This window comes from Synchiropus splendidus, chromosome 13 (assembly GCF_027744825.2).
Source record: "Synchiropus splendidus isolate RoL2022-P1 chromosome 13, RoL_Sspl_1.0, whole genome shotgun sequence".
Lineage (NCBI taxonomy): Eukaryota > Metazoa > Chordata > Actinopteri > Syngnathiformes > Callionymidae > Synchiropus > Synchiropus splendidus.
The window spans coordinates 10625634-10640388 of record NC_071346.1 but is presented as its reverse complement, the minus strand read 5'-3'; the positions used below and the strand labels follow the sequence as shown (position 1 = coordinate 10640388).

The window sequence follows — 14755 nt, the reverse complement described above, 5'->3', positions numbered from 1 at the left end:
CTTAATTAGCGGCACACTGTGTAGGTTTAAGAAGAGGTGTTGATAAATGAGGATTTGCAATGAAACAAATGCAAATATTGAAAGCGGTGGTCACAGACGTTACGCTCGGTCACGGTCGTCCTTTGTCTCCGCGTGAGGATGCTCGTCGGAACAGGAAGAAAGGTTGCTCAGTGTGTCAAATCACGCAGCACATTGATATTCACGTGGGTTCAGGAGTGCTGCTGTTGGCGGGCGCTCCGCTGCTTGAGTCGTCTCTTTTCACTTTGATAATGGGATTTGATCTGCGGCTCACGGAGCTGACTTCCCTCGGATCACCAAAATTGACCGTTCATTTTCAATTACAGACAGCTGTTGATGTTTACTCCCGGTATTTACATTACCTTAGTAATGGTGTTCACGCCACCTTTTCTTCTGTCGAGCGCCTCGAGCAGGAGCAACTACATGACTGATAGCTTCATTCACGACTGTCACTGATGGCTGGGATCAGCTGTCGCCTCGCAGGCTGAAGATGAGCACCCTGGATAGATCAAGCATGCGTTGATAGTATGTTCACGTTTGGCCCAAAATGCAGATGGATATCTAGCTTTGTGTGAAGCGGCGCATCAGGGACAGCCTCCTGTGGGGCTCAACAATGTGGAACAAAATTTGTATCTCGATATCCATACTCTCTGGCAATGGGTTGTGTGAAGTTTTTTTTTTTTTTTTAATCCAATGAAAACATGATCCAAAAGGTTGTAGAACATTGGGTTTCTCCTACTGGCTGGCTATAGCTCCAAGCAGGAAATGACATTGGTTGGTTGCTCTGTACCATACATTGAAGGGCACGCGGAAAATGGATGTTTGCCTCTGCCATAGCTGTACTTGGACGACCAGTGGGGGAAATTGAGATCCTTGTTTAGATTATATTAACATCTTGAATGTTCATATCTCGAGATCAATACAATAAGGGTATGTCTTCACTCCCCGCCATGCTGAATAGCAAGCCCCATCATAAATGTCGACCTATTGTGATGATCGGCCTTCTTAGTTCTGGACTCACAAATTGACTGTGATGCTTCTCCCACTAATGAAACAGATTTTGGGGGGAAATAATGTTGGTCACATTAATGGAGAGCTGTGTTGCCAAGGGAACGAAGCGAGATCAGTTTTGCGGTCTTCAGTTGCAGTGTTCCATTTAACACAGATCTGTCATTAATATTTATTTGTTTTTATTCTCAAATGAATACTCTAGTTTCAATACATGCACCAAACATGCATTTTTGTTTTTCAATTTAAATCATGTGCTTAAATCAAGTGCTTGTTTTCACGTTTTAAAGATTGAATTGTTTCTATGAGATGTTAAGAAGGGTTAGGCAGCTGGCTGGAGGTGCTTTCACTGCACTTCAGTCAGTCTGTAACCATAACACTCTACATAAGTCTGACTGCAATACACTCAATATATCGATTGACAACACTAATAATCTGAAAAAAAAAAACAATAATGGTTATTTGTTAATATCTTCTAGTTCTCTTGTGTTGCCTCATATGTTTTAAAGTTATATTTTGCATTTCCGTGATAAAGGAGTGCACTCCATCGTGCTAAACTTGTGGTAGAGGTTGAGCAGGCCTGTCTTCTTTGGGTCATTCATAAACAAGTCCAGAGGTGTTCACACTTCCGAGGTCAGTGGTGAAAATCGTCTTAATTTCTACCCACAATCTTTAAGCCATTTTACTGACCGAGTCATTTTATAGAAAGATTTCTTTCATGTCTTCGATGTGCGAAAGTGAAACGTTCATCTGAAGGTCATGTTGCACAATGGAAATAAAACTTCCAGGAAGCTGAAAGTGAGGTGACCCCGAAGGGCAAACGACGAACACAAAATCAGAAGCGCGGCCACCAACCCAGGACAAAAATCCACTCACAACAGTAACACTAACTGGAAAAGAGGCGCGTACCGGCTGATAAGAGCTCATTGCTGATGGGACAAGTTGCACATCGATCTCATCACATGTTGCTGATAGAGAACATTGCCATGGCGACTCTTACACTGATTATTTTAATGCTGGACACACTTGTGAGGTGATTGTTAGGAAGCCAGCGTGATTGTCCAGAAGAGCCTGGGTCTGGTGTGACCAGCCATCTTAACTGAGCTGCGTGGCAATTGCTTGCATGTTGAGCTATGTGGCAAAATCTGAAGCAAAAGCACAGGCTTTGTGTCAACTGAAGGCGCGCAAGGTGCACAGCGCTCATCTTCCATGTAGAAAAAACGTTGGCGTGCTTTATAATGACGGGTACACTCCTCTTTTCGCAGTAATGTTGTGATTTCGAAATTGTGATTCAGTTTTTGTAAACGTGTTTCTGGGTTCGCGGTTATGCTTCTCATTTGTTTTTTGTCATCCAGGCCACCGTAGCCGATAATTTTAAAATATAAAAGCACTGTCACTGCCTGATGTGGTCAGACTGAAATTCTGGTGCTGGAACCGGAAATTGTGTATGTTTACTGGTAAGCGCATGCGTACATATCACGCAAAGGTTATTAAAAACTAGGTGACTTATTAAAATGTATAGTCTAGTTTTAACAACGTAAATGGACTCAAGCACCGCACCACGCGTTACATAAACCTCATTCAGGGGCAGAGGTGCTCACTCCTGCTCCTGTTAAATCTATGTGAAACAAATGTAAGGAGAAATGTTTCTCATACAATAATGATAATACAATACATTGCACAGGTCAAATATATTGGAGGGGCTTGAAACGTTATAGATTCAATAAAGCTGGATTAAAAGAAAAATACAATAACCAGATAAAAACATACGATTTGTAAATGTAGACTAGTTTATAAGTTAAAAAAATATATTTTAATTAATAAATTTCATCACCTTTGCGCGATATAAATCAATCCTGCATTATTGAATCAATAAACATTTCAAGCTCCACCAATACTTTTGATCTGTGCAATCTATTGCTTCTGAAATATAATCATTACTGTATGAGAAACATTTCTCCTTACATTTCTTTCACATTTAACAGGAGCAGGAGTGAGCACTTCTGCACCTGAATGAGGTTTATGTCCACCGTGGTGCAATGTTTGAGTCATCCAATTTCTAAATCTAAACTATTTTAAGTAAAAAACAACTATTGTAATAAGTTAAAAAAACGTCATCACTTTTGCGCGATATAACCCTGTACGCATGCGCTTACCAGTAAACGTCAGTTGGTAAAACATGCGCAATTTCCGGTTCCAGCAACGGAATTTCCGATGGACCACATCAGGCAGGCAGACCAGATCAGGCAGTGACAAGCACCTGTGTTGCAAGCATTTAGCTATTAGCAGCATGGTGGTGCTATTAGCGGCGTATGGTCAACAAGATTCCTAAGCATATTTTGTATTCTATGGCTGACAGAAGCAGCCAGAAGTAGTGCGTATGTGGTCCGAGACTGTGGGCCAGATGAGGTCTGATCAAGGGCTCCAAAGGGCCCCCAGGCCAGACATTTGATTACACGAATGGCATTGACGATGAAACTAGCCACAGCAGCAACTTCCACCGATGATTAAACATCTCTGCAAAGCGTCATACAATTTTCTTGTTGAGGTATAACGCACCTCGGCTACTTTGGGAAAGAAGCTGCCACCAATTTGCTTGACATCAGCTTTGATTTATTTGACAAATCTGAAACTAGATTTTCCATATCACATCTTTAATGAATCATTTTACTGCAGTTATAATTAAGGAAGTTGATGGAGGTGGGTACATCCTAGATGTAATAGAACACTGAAACACAGATAGCGTTAATAGTCGATGAGACATGTTTAATGACGTCGCACCGGCTGATTCTGCCAGAGTGATTAAACAGCGCGGCGGTAGTTGAGGAGTTTCTCTCGCGGCCTGTTCTGCCGCAAATACTGCCTCCAGACGTTTCATGCAGATTCTTTATCCGTGCTTTCTCATCAGGGGAGGAGTCTTTGACCATATTTGTGGACAAGAAGAAGCTCGGCCAGGAGGCCTCTGCGCTGAGCATTGAGGGCAGTCGCAGTGGCAGAAACAGCTCCAACAGCACGGGGCCGGTGACCCTGGAGGCCCTTCACCAGCTCGCTGCTTCCTACTTCACCGACAGAGAGAGCACACTGCGCCGACTCCACCACCTTCAGATCGCCTCGACCGCCATACGGGTGGGTGCTCGTGGAACTACTCAATTAAGATGAAATGATCTCCATAATCACCATATCTATGAGTGTTCAGCATGTGCAGTCCACTATATTGAGCAGGACTTTTCTTCTCTATACTCCATTATCTATATTAAATTTGCTATCGCACCACCATAAATGGAGTTGATGAATGGAGTGTCTCAGAAATACTGCCGGATTATTGTCTACTTTGAGGCTTTTCTGAGCCCGAAGTGACTTCCTTATTTTCCTCTGTCTCATACCTTTTTGGTTATTTTCTATGCTTAACTATGGACTCTTAAAGTGTGGTGTTCACTGACATTGATTATATAGCTTAAGGGTAGGGGTTAGTGATGGGTAGAAGAGGCATCATGAAACAGTAATGCAGGTTTGACAAAACACTTTCATAAGTTTCAGAGGCCACTAGGTGGCGCTCTTGGTTTAGAAATGATGTGAGGTTTCAATGAATTGGTTGTTCATGTCCAAACATTACAAACAGTGGCATCTTGTGGCTTCTGAAATGTAGGACACTGTTTCATGAAACCCTATCACAAGAGGTGAGTATTGGCTAGAACCACACAAAACAATACGCATCAAAATAGTATGAAGTAAACTAAATGAAAATCACACAATATTACTCAAAATTGAAAGTATCATTTATGTCAAAACAAAGCAAGACATTTTAATGCTGACAGTGAAGTGTATTGTTACATACTTACACTTAGCTTAAATAGATTAAGTGCATCAAGTTTGTCACTTAACTACTGAGATATTAAGGTAATTTTAAGAAATTCTTAACTTATTTTTCCTTTCTCAACATACTGAAACCTCTCTATGAAGCAAAAACCTCGTAAACATCTTTAAATTGAGCAGGTGTTAGTTTGTCGACATATTCACACCCTTCACCTGTATGCTCTGACACACATATTGGAATTGGAATTGCGATTGTAACTTATAGCAGCCTAGCTCTTCAGTGCCATCTACCGTAGTGGAGGTGCGAATGTTATTTCCAGCTATAATAAGATTTTTATTTGTTTTAAATAGATGTGAAGAGATGAAATACTGATTATGTCTCAGAGGTCAAAGTATTGTGATATATTTACATATAAATATCTTTTCAGAACTGTAGTTCAGATATGAGCAAAGTGCGTCCTGGGGGCCACGTGTGGCCCTTTGACGGCTTCATATTTTAGGCACGGCATAATTTGACTTTTTCCTGTGTACTACTTGTTTTATAATACTATAGTCACAACATTTGAAGTTAACTTTAATCACTGTCCTGTGTCCCACAGTGGTATGTAACGTGGCCCAAACATACATTGAATTGCTCACCACTGCACTGGTCACCAGCTTGTTCCTCCTCCATTTTGCTTTCAGCACCTTTCCTTATTCAAGGCAAATTCTGAAATGTAAACTTAGGAAAGCAGAGGGGAAAACTGTGACTTATTTTCAAAATGAGCTCTCATTTCTTCCTGTGTATTTTCCAATTGTATTAAGCCAAGGCAGCTTAAGTGATTAGACTTTATTCTAGCAGTGGCCACTGGTTTACTTATTTCAAGACAGAGATGTTCTTTTTATGAGCCTGTTTTAGGATACTATTTGCCTGCCTCATGTGGATTCATGATGCGTACTAGTTGGAAAATCCTAGAGTTCATTAGAAGTTAATGTAAAATACCTTGTCAAGCAAAACTATCTTAAAACAGACAGACAGTGTCGCTGTTATTTTACAGTTATCTACTTAATTTATGTGTCTATATCTCTTTTTTTTTTGTCAAGCTATGTCAATTGAAGAAGATCGGTAAATCGTACCAAGGTCTGCTTATTATCATCACACTATTGACAGACTGTTTGGAGTTCGTCTAGCGACCAAATTGGCTGTTGAGAGATTGCATTCAGAGTTCTTTAAATTAGCTTTAAAATGATCTTTGAATTTGACATTGATTCTTCAAAGTACCTTCAGCCTGGTTTCTATTAAAATAGCTATCTGCGTGTTTATCAGTTTTTACACCAAATAAATAAATAATTCCTCAGTGCTGAGAGTTGATTTGTTTCATGAATATGGAATCGTTTTATTTTTCTGTTCACGCTGCATCTGTCAAAACATCAGTGACCCCCGAAGTCACTGATGTTTGTCGGCCTGTTTTCAATATTCCTCACAGCTTGTAGGTAAAACACAGAATATATATTTATGTCTGTAATATGGAAAGTGTTGACCTTTATATATTGGTCTCTATTAGTTTCACATCTTTCACCCTGGCTGCTGTTTGGGTGCCTTGCTATTAAGACAATGCAAAAATATAAATAATAGTATTTTTCATCCATTTTAATTCATTTTCTTCTCACAGTTCTTCATATTCTGAACTGCCGTTCATTGGAATATTTTTCTTCTACTCCGAGTATTCAAGTTTACCCTGAAAATTGAAGTCTAGCATGTTTGAAGAGTTTTTAAATGGAGAAAATAATTCTCCATAGTTGAAGTGCCATCCATATTTCAACTGAAGAAATAAATTCAAAACAGGGATCCATTAATATGAATCTGTAATTCATTTTAAACCGGATGTCTCTCTGTATCTTTGGGAAGTAAAAAAATTGAACGCTACATAAATAGCAGAGGGACGATTGGGCTGCCTATTCAGTCTGAAAGACATCGAACAAAAGACATGAATGAATTCTCTTCTTTGGTGGATCGGGTGATTTGGCAGGTCTTTGCCCTCAAATTATCCTGTTCCCAGAATTTCAAGACTGCAACGATGAACAAGAACTGAGTAAGAATTATAAGATATATATGTGATGTTTTTGTTTTATGTTTTTTCACTAACAATATACTGTGGAATATGAACCTGCAGATTTGGTGATCATTTTTTTATTACTGTGAAGATCAATTGGAATTGAAGGCTTTTAACATAGTCTTATCTGGTTACTTAGCACCAATGTTGGTGATGCAAACACTCAAACTTTATGGGCAACGTATCTAATTTATTTTAATTCTTGTCTGACCTTGAGTCTCCAAAACTCAGAGGCACCGTGTCCATAAAATTAGTGGCTCTCAACTTGTTAATATCCTCTCTGGTCCTTGGCCTTGTTGAGGGAGTGAAATAAAAATGTTTTTTAAAAAAAACAAGTGAATTATTACTGGGTTTCATTTTCTGAGCTCTTGAGAACACGTGCTTCCAATGTTCTGATAGCATGGTAAAGTAGCATATACCTTTCTGTTTAACCTTGTTCTGTTTTTGTGCGATTGTTTTGTTTTTTGGGGGGGTTATTCGACTGGCAAGGGGGTTGAAGTTGGGTTGAACTGCATGAAAGGAGACATCAGAGCAGCTCAACAGAAGCTTCAGAAATCCATATCTCACTCAAAAATTTATGACCGGCTTGATTTTCACATTTAATATGGATGATGACGCACCAAAAAAAAAAAAAAAAAAAAGAAATAACTTTCAAAATCTGTTTTCCACAATGTGGTACCTTTGCTAGATGAGTTTGTGAGCTTTGTAGCATGGCATCTCAACAGCCTTTGTTTAACACTGAATAAAGACAGACGCAGCTGTCTGAGTCAAATATCACAAAAGCGATATTTTGTGGTTGGTATTGACTCACTCCTCCACCAGCTCCAGAGTAGCATGAAAGCGCAGCCGCCGTGCGCGCTGGCTATAAAACACCAATCATCCATTTTATCATGTGAAGTAGCTATTAGAGTGCACACATCAATCAGCCCGGAGGGAGAAACCTGCAGCGCTAAAGTGAGTCGCCACTGATGAAGACAAGTGCCCCCCCCCCCTGAACTGAGAACGTGTTCTTTCTTATAGTTATGCATCAGCCTGATGGATTAGAGATTTCATTCCATTAATTTTCCAGCCAGACTGAATTCCAATCATTTGCTACTTTGCAGCATGTGTGGAGTTCGGGCAGATTGAAGATCAGTGGGAGACAGCAGCAGCAGGAAATGAATAAAGTTTGAGAATCCTATCGTATTTTATCAGGAATGAAAAGCACCACCTGTTATACTCTAACAAAAATCTCATTAAAAACACATGGGTCGGGGATTTAGAGAGAAACAGTATGCAAAAGTGGCACCATCTTCTGTGAGTGTTTCAGTAAAACGTGGAGCAGATCTAACTTTTCTGATTCAGAAGTCCAACAGTGGCTCTTTGTATCTAAACATTTTTCATCAGAAGTTCTTTTGCTAACAAGTGATGTGGCTGGTGACAGCTGTTTGAGTAGCCAGTCCGTCCCAGGAGATGAGACAGCAGCTCATCTGTCACTCCGATGACTAAACATTCCCAACTGGCTGGTGAATTTTGTTTATTTATTTATTTTTCTTCACTGTCCTCCAGGTGAGCGAAACCAGAACCGGGCCGCTCGGATGCAGCAACTACGACAATCTCGACACCGTCAGTTCCGTGTTGGTGCACAGCCCAGAAAACAAGGTTCAACTCCAAGGTAAGAAACCAAAGTCGTCTTTTGTTAGCTTGTGTGCTCCCTTTTCACATGCTATTTATTTTCATATCAATGAATGTCAAATTCACATTCTGCTATCTAGAGGGGTTCAGGTGTGTGCATCAGTGTGTGGCGTGTTTTTGAGAGTAAAATAATTCATCTGAAATCTCATTGGTTTGAGGTGAAAATATCTGTCAATAGGGGAAGCAAATTTTGCAGCCCATTGCAACCACCACTTCAGCCGGGGTTCAGCGCAAACTTGCTGCTGCTGTGTAAAATATGTGTCAAGATTATTTGTCTTTTTTGGCAAAAAATAAGTAATAAGAGATTCATATACAGCTTTTCATCTCACCCAAAGCATAGCACAGAAACCGCATGATTCAGTCTCACCGGTGGGGCAAAGCCACGTCTGTAGTCACAGCTGGCCTCGGGCAGGATGATGTTAGCATGGCTGCCAATGTTCTCCAAACGACCCTTCCAACCAACCCCGTGATTATTTATAAACATTCACAAGCAGCAAGGTGTCTTTCACAAGGTCCCTGCGACTGGGATGGAACAGGTTTCAAGCTCCCAACCGTTGGTTTTATTGCTAGAAACTAGTCCGTTAAAGATGTCGTTCTGACAGGTCACCCGTACAATTTCTTATGAATATGTGAGGCTGGAATACCCTGGATACTGAAGTGTGTCCTAGGACGCCTCACCCGGCGGATGTCCAGAAGGTAACCCAAATTGAAGCCATTTCACCTGGATCCACTTGATGGGGAGGCCTCTCTTCACCCTCCTCCCTGCGGACTTCATCAACAAAACTGCAAGGGGAGGAACATTGTTGGAAGCTTTTGACTCAAACTTTCTGTAGCTCGACAAGGTGTCTCCAACAGGTGGCGCACAAGCTACCATTAGCTGCCGATCTCCCATCAACAGGGGCATCTTTTTAAGTGGCTAGCATTCCCTGGCTCTGCTCTAGTCCTAAAAACCATGGACCTAGACAGACGTGAACCGAGCCCTTACGCAATGAAGACTCTTGCGCTCCACGTGTTGCCTACTTAACCACAGGTTTTTTAGACTCCTGTAAAAGGGGCAGGGACTCTCCTCCAACTTGGACTTCTTCTGCCGGAAATTCTATTTGTATATATCATGATATTCCGCTCTCCCGAACGCTTTAGCCACACTAAGCCCCCCATGCTGAGATTCCCTCCCCTGCAGTGAGATTTGTCCCACAGAAATAGGTGCCAATTCCGTGACATCCGTATCGCATCGGACTTCACCTTTTAAAGAAGGCTATTTCTGATGACCTCTGATGACATTGCAGGCTCTGACCTAGAGTCACCCCATCCCAACACCGCCCAGAACCCTGAGCACGGTAGCCTTTTCCAATTTCCTCCTGAAATGAGTCCAACTTGCATCTGGCAAATGATCATTCCAAGCACAAAGCTTCTTTGAAATTCAGCTTGTTTGCCTGTTCCACAGCCAAATATGAAAGGTGACTTGCATCCATGGGAGTGCTTATATACGAATGGCTGACCACATGTGTGGAGGCGGCAGGTTTGATCGCTGCTTCCTCCGTTGAAGCTGCGCTGATCAAACACTCAGGCCATCCATTATCATCTCAAGCCCCTCTGTGTTTGACTCACAAAGTATCACAATAAGTGCCATTTGAAGATTGGATGTTACCCAGGAGTCTCGTCGGAATGTTGTTGCGGCTAGCGTTTTTCCATTGTAGCCTCTTTTTTAAGTGCCAGTGTTCCCTCCACGTTTACCCAATTAATGGGAAGAAGGACCTTGTGTGAAGGACCCTCTGCTTGGAGCCAATTGTTCGCCATTAATTTTTTTTTAATGGGACTCAAATGTATGGTTTAATTTCGTAAAAGCCAAGTAATTCCCCCCAACTCTTTTATACTCCAATCCGGAGGCATTTCGGGAGAAATATTTTTTGCTCTGCCTTCTATTATTCTTGGCTCCAGAGAGGAGTGTGTGGGACTGGCCGAAAATAAACTTCAGAAGTCATTTTAATCCCAATCAAGTAATGCGCGCCCGGCGCAGTGGCGGGCCCCTATGGTTAAATCAGTTCCCAACATCAAATGCAGTTCCACTCAGAGGGAAAATGTTTATCTAGCTTCAGCGACACTGCATTCGTCACATTACAGAGACAACCCTTGGCATGGACTTGATGGTTGTAACTATTGGCTCGGCTGCATGAACTATTATCTTTAGTCCCTGTTTTTATCTCGGTGAATGGGTGTGTGTGGACTACCAGCTCTCCCTCTGCTGCCTCTCCTGTGACTTTTCCTGAGGCTACATGTACCAGTCCATTTATTTTTTTTTTTTTTTTTTTTTTGAGAGTGGTTAAGGTTAGCCATCTGTTTTGGATGGTTAAGTTAAGGGTGAGAGGTGGCGGAAAAGCATTATGTGTTTTTTTTTGTGCGGACATTTTACCCGGTCCACATAGAGGTATGAGGGTGAAAAAAAACCTCAAAATTACTCGGTCATTAGAATTGGGTTTAGTTAAGAGTCCTGGTTAAGGTTAGCCATTTGTTTTGAAAGGTTAAGTTGAGGGTGGGAAGCGGTCGAAACCATTATGGCAATGAGAGGACCTCATAAGAATAGGTTTACAAATATGTGTGTGTTTAAGCGTATCTATCGTAGTGAGGTCCAACCTTGGGGAAAACACCTAGTGGGGCATATTTGCTGGGGGCCCACAAGGTTATGCCACAATCTGAGAAAATAACTGGGTCATTATTATTAGGTTTACGTTTGAGTCCTGGTTGAGGTTAGCCATTTGTTTTGGATGGTTAAGTCTGGGGTGGTTGGAGGCTGGGGAAAACATTATGGCGATGAGTGGTCCCCACACAAAAATATAGATACAAATGTGTGTGTGTGTGTGGGGGCATGTGTAGCCATACTTGTGAGTCCTAAGCCACTTTCTTGTGAGGACATTTTGGCCTGTCCTCACAAGGTTGAGTCCTGGTTAAGGTTAGCTATTTGTTTTGGATGGTTAGGTTTAGGGTGAGAGGCTGAAATGCATTATGGTCCTCACAGAAATGGCGCGTGTGTATGATTTTGTGTGTGTACACAGTACATATAAAACACATTTTTCTCAACGTTAATATCCAGAATCTTCTTTAATGGAGGCTTTAAGATGACATATTTTATTACTACTTCATTTCTAATGATAATGACATGTATTATTTTTCTGTCCACTCTCCAGGGCTGCAGGTCGTCCTCCCCAACTACCTACAAGGTCGCTTCGTTCAGGCAGCGCTGGACTACATTGGCTGTAAATCAGAGGGGCAGTTTAAGTGCCAGAATGGCGACTGCTGGTGCGAGTGCGGCGCGGACTTCCCTGGCTGCAACTGTCCTCACGCCGATCTGGACACACTGGAGAATAACCTCGTGAGCATCCGCGACGCCTGGAGGCTTGTCAACCAGGAGTTTGAGGAATCAGGTGAGGCGAATGGAAGAATGGGCGAGTCTTGTTGGATGTCAGCTTGAATTATGCTAATAAAAGCAAAGGTTGCAGAATCCTCGGCAGACGATTCAATACATATTTCCCTGAAGATGAAAAACCTGGAGCCAGGATCTGAGCGCCATCATCAACAAAGAACACATGTCGTGTCTCTTGTCTGGAGTCCTTCTTGGCTGACTGGAACTGCCAGCTGCAGCCTCCGAATCAAAGCGCTGTCACTCAAAGTGTCAGATCCGACAACACATGAGCCGCTCTCATGTCAGAGCCTGGGGCTGAACACGCTCGGTGAGAAATCACCAACTTTGTTTAAAACTGAGTTTCATCGGCGAATTATGAAACCCGCGATGACCTACAGCGGCGATGCGACGCCGGGGCGGCGGACGTTCCGGCGATTCATTGATCGTGTAGCATCGACATCGTGGCCCAGATGAACAAAAACAGAGCGTATTTGCTTCCAGAGCTCCTGCGGTAATTTCCCTCAGCTCTGCGCACGGCAAATTGGATTCCACACAAATAAATGGACTCACACTCAAACAATGTGTGGCTCGCGTCCAAGTACCTAATAACGCATTATTGGATTAATTTGGAGACACTGCTATAATTCCCGTAAAAAGCCATACCAATACTGAGATGAGGTGCTTCGACTGGTATTTACAAAGCAATTTACACGGATGTTTTTCGCAAATCTGATAAACTCCTGAGGCTCGACTCCGACTGCGCACGGTGGGAAATACGTCTGATATGCATCTCGTCTTAAACACACAAACGCGCAGTCAATTGAATCCGTTTTCTTTCTTTCATCGCTCTATATGTCTCACTGTCGAAGAGAGCTGTGTAAAAGATTCACTCGACAAGGAGGCAATTGCGAGAAAATGAACTGCACAAATGATAATTTTCAGACAAAACGGCAATAAAGTAAACAGCCATTGAATCTGTACAACACATAGTCCGGAACAAGATGATGTGGTCCCTGTTGTTTATTTATTTATTTATTATTCTATCTCACAAACTGTATTAGCTTCACATAAAAATGAAATGTTTAATGTGTGTTTTTGTTTATCTATCAATGTTGAGGGGATGAATTCATCTAAGGTTTTATAAGAATTAACATTTGACACCAGAAATTAGGTTACTGCGTATTTTAGTGCATAGTTTCCGGCAATCTCTTTCAGTGTCCTTTTTCATGACATCACATCATATAATGTAGTGCACAGGGAAACGTTCGCTGCGTATTATAAGCGGTTCATCTTTGCCATGTCGGCAACTAGTAAATCTAAATGAATCTCTTCAAGTCCGACTTGCAATGACGTTTATAAAATAGCCGTATCGCACAAAAAGCATGGAAATAGCCACAAACCCTGTAAAATGACTGACTGTTCCAGTCGTATCACTGTAGACAAGAACAAAAAAGTGCGACACGCTAACTCCCGACGGACAAGCCAGTATGAGAAGCGCTGTGTTTCTGTGGAGATGATCTCTTCCTCCCTCAGACCGTACTGTATGTCTGTCCTTATTTTTCTTATGGCCAACGTAGAGTTCACAGTTCCCTCACAGACAAAAACCCAAACAAATTTACTGTAAAATGAATAGACACCATTGTTGTGCATGCCAGTATATGTTGCCATGACATTTCGTCTTGCTAACGGAAAAGTGTAATAGGGCCCCTTTAAATGCACATATTTGTCTTCCCTTTTAACTTTTTTCCAAATACACAAAGCAGCCCTTTTCATTCTCCTGATAAATCTAATATTCCAAGTGAATTACTAGAGGGACCCAAATTCTCATGAAATCAGTGTGCGAATTTGGCATGGTGCGACCCAGGGGCCACATTTGGCCCTATCATGTCCACAAATTGAACTATTCACTTTTTTTTTGGTTTTGTATTTTTTGCCTCATATTTATCGCTGAAAAATATTTCCCTTTTTGGATCTGCAGCCGTGCGGGATTAAAGCTTTCCTGTAATTACACAGGTTTTCTCGGCACACTCCAAACCCTCACAGATATTAATGGCTGACACCAAGGATCCCACTACATGTAAACGATCATGGCGCGCCGCCACGGCTTACATGAGAGCCACCACATCTTCAGAAGAATTATCTCTTCATAGAGATGAAATCTCACATGATCAAACGTCTTAAAACAAAGGGGAAACATTGAAACAAACTGATAACACATAATACATCATGGAGGTGGACATGAACATGGCGGCTTTTGGCGTGTTTGTAGCGGAGACATTCCAAAAAAAGCCTCATATTGACTGAAGCCCGTTGGTCACGCATTCCAGCTGGACATATGAAGAGATGGACCACAGCTGGTTGGAGAGGGATTCACTTGCCATGATTGAAAACTAGCGTTTTTGTTGTCAGTGAAAGTGAAAATGTTCAGCTCTGATTCGTCCATTCATCCATCCATCCTCAATGGATCTAGATTGGTTGCCAGGTTGTGGGGGCAGCAACCTCAGAACGCCCTTCTCTCGGGCAACATCCACCAGCTCTGACTCACCTGGTCCTGGGTCGACCCCTCGGTCACCATCAAAGGGAAGAGTCCAGGGGGCGTCCTTGTGAGATGCCCAAACCATCTCAACTGACTCCTCTCAACACGAACAAGTAGTGGCTCCACTCCGAGTCTCTCCCAAGTGACAGAACTCACCTGTCAGAGAAAACTTATTTCCGCCGCTTGTATTCGAGATCATGACCATAGGTGAGGGTT

The 14755-nt window shown here is 42.0% G+C and overlaps 1 protein-coding gene across 1 annotated transcript in view; it reads left to right on the top strand.

The window, feature by feature from the left end:
* LOC128769390 (BMP/retinoic acid-inducible neural-specific protein 3-like) overlaps positions 1-14755 on the top strand; it is a 38977-nt gene that overhangs the window by 18388 nt on the left and 5834 nt on the right. The window contains exons 4-6 of the mRNA XM_053883073.1: positions 3935-4152; positions 8481-8586; positions 11789-12025. Of these exons, the coding sequence (XP_053739048.1) occupies positions 3935-4152; positions 8481-8586; positions 11789-12025 (561 nt within the window). The remainder of the gene's footprint in view (positions 1-3934; positions 4153-8480; positions 8587-11788; positions 12026-14755) is intronic.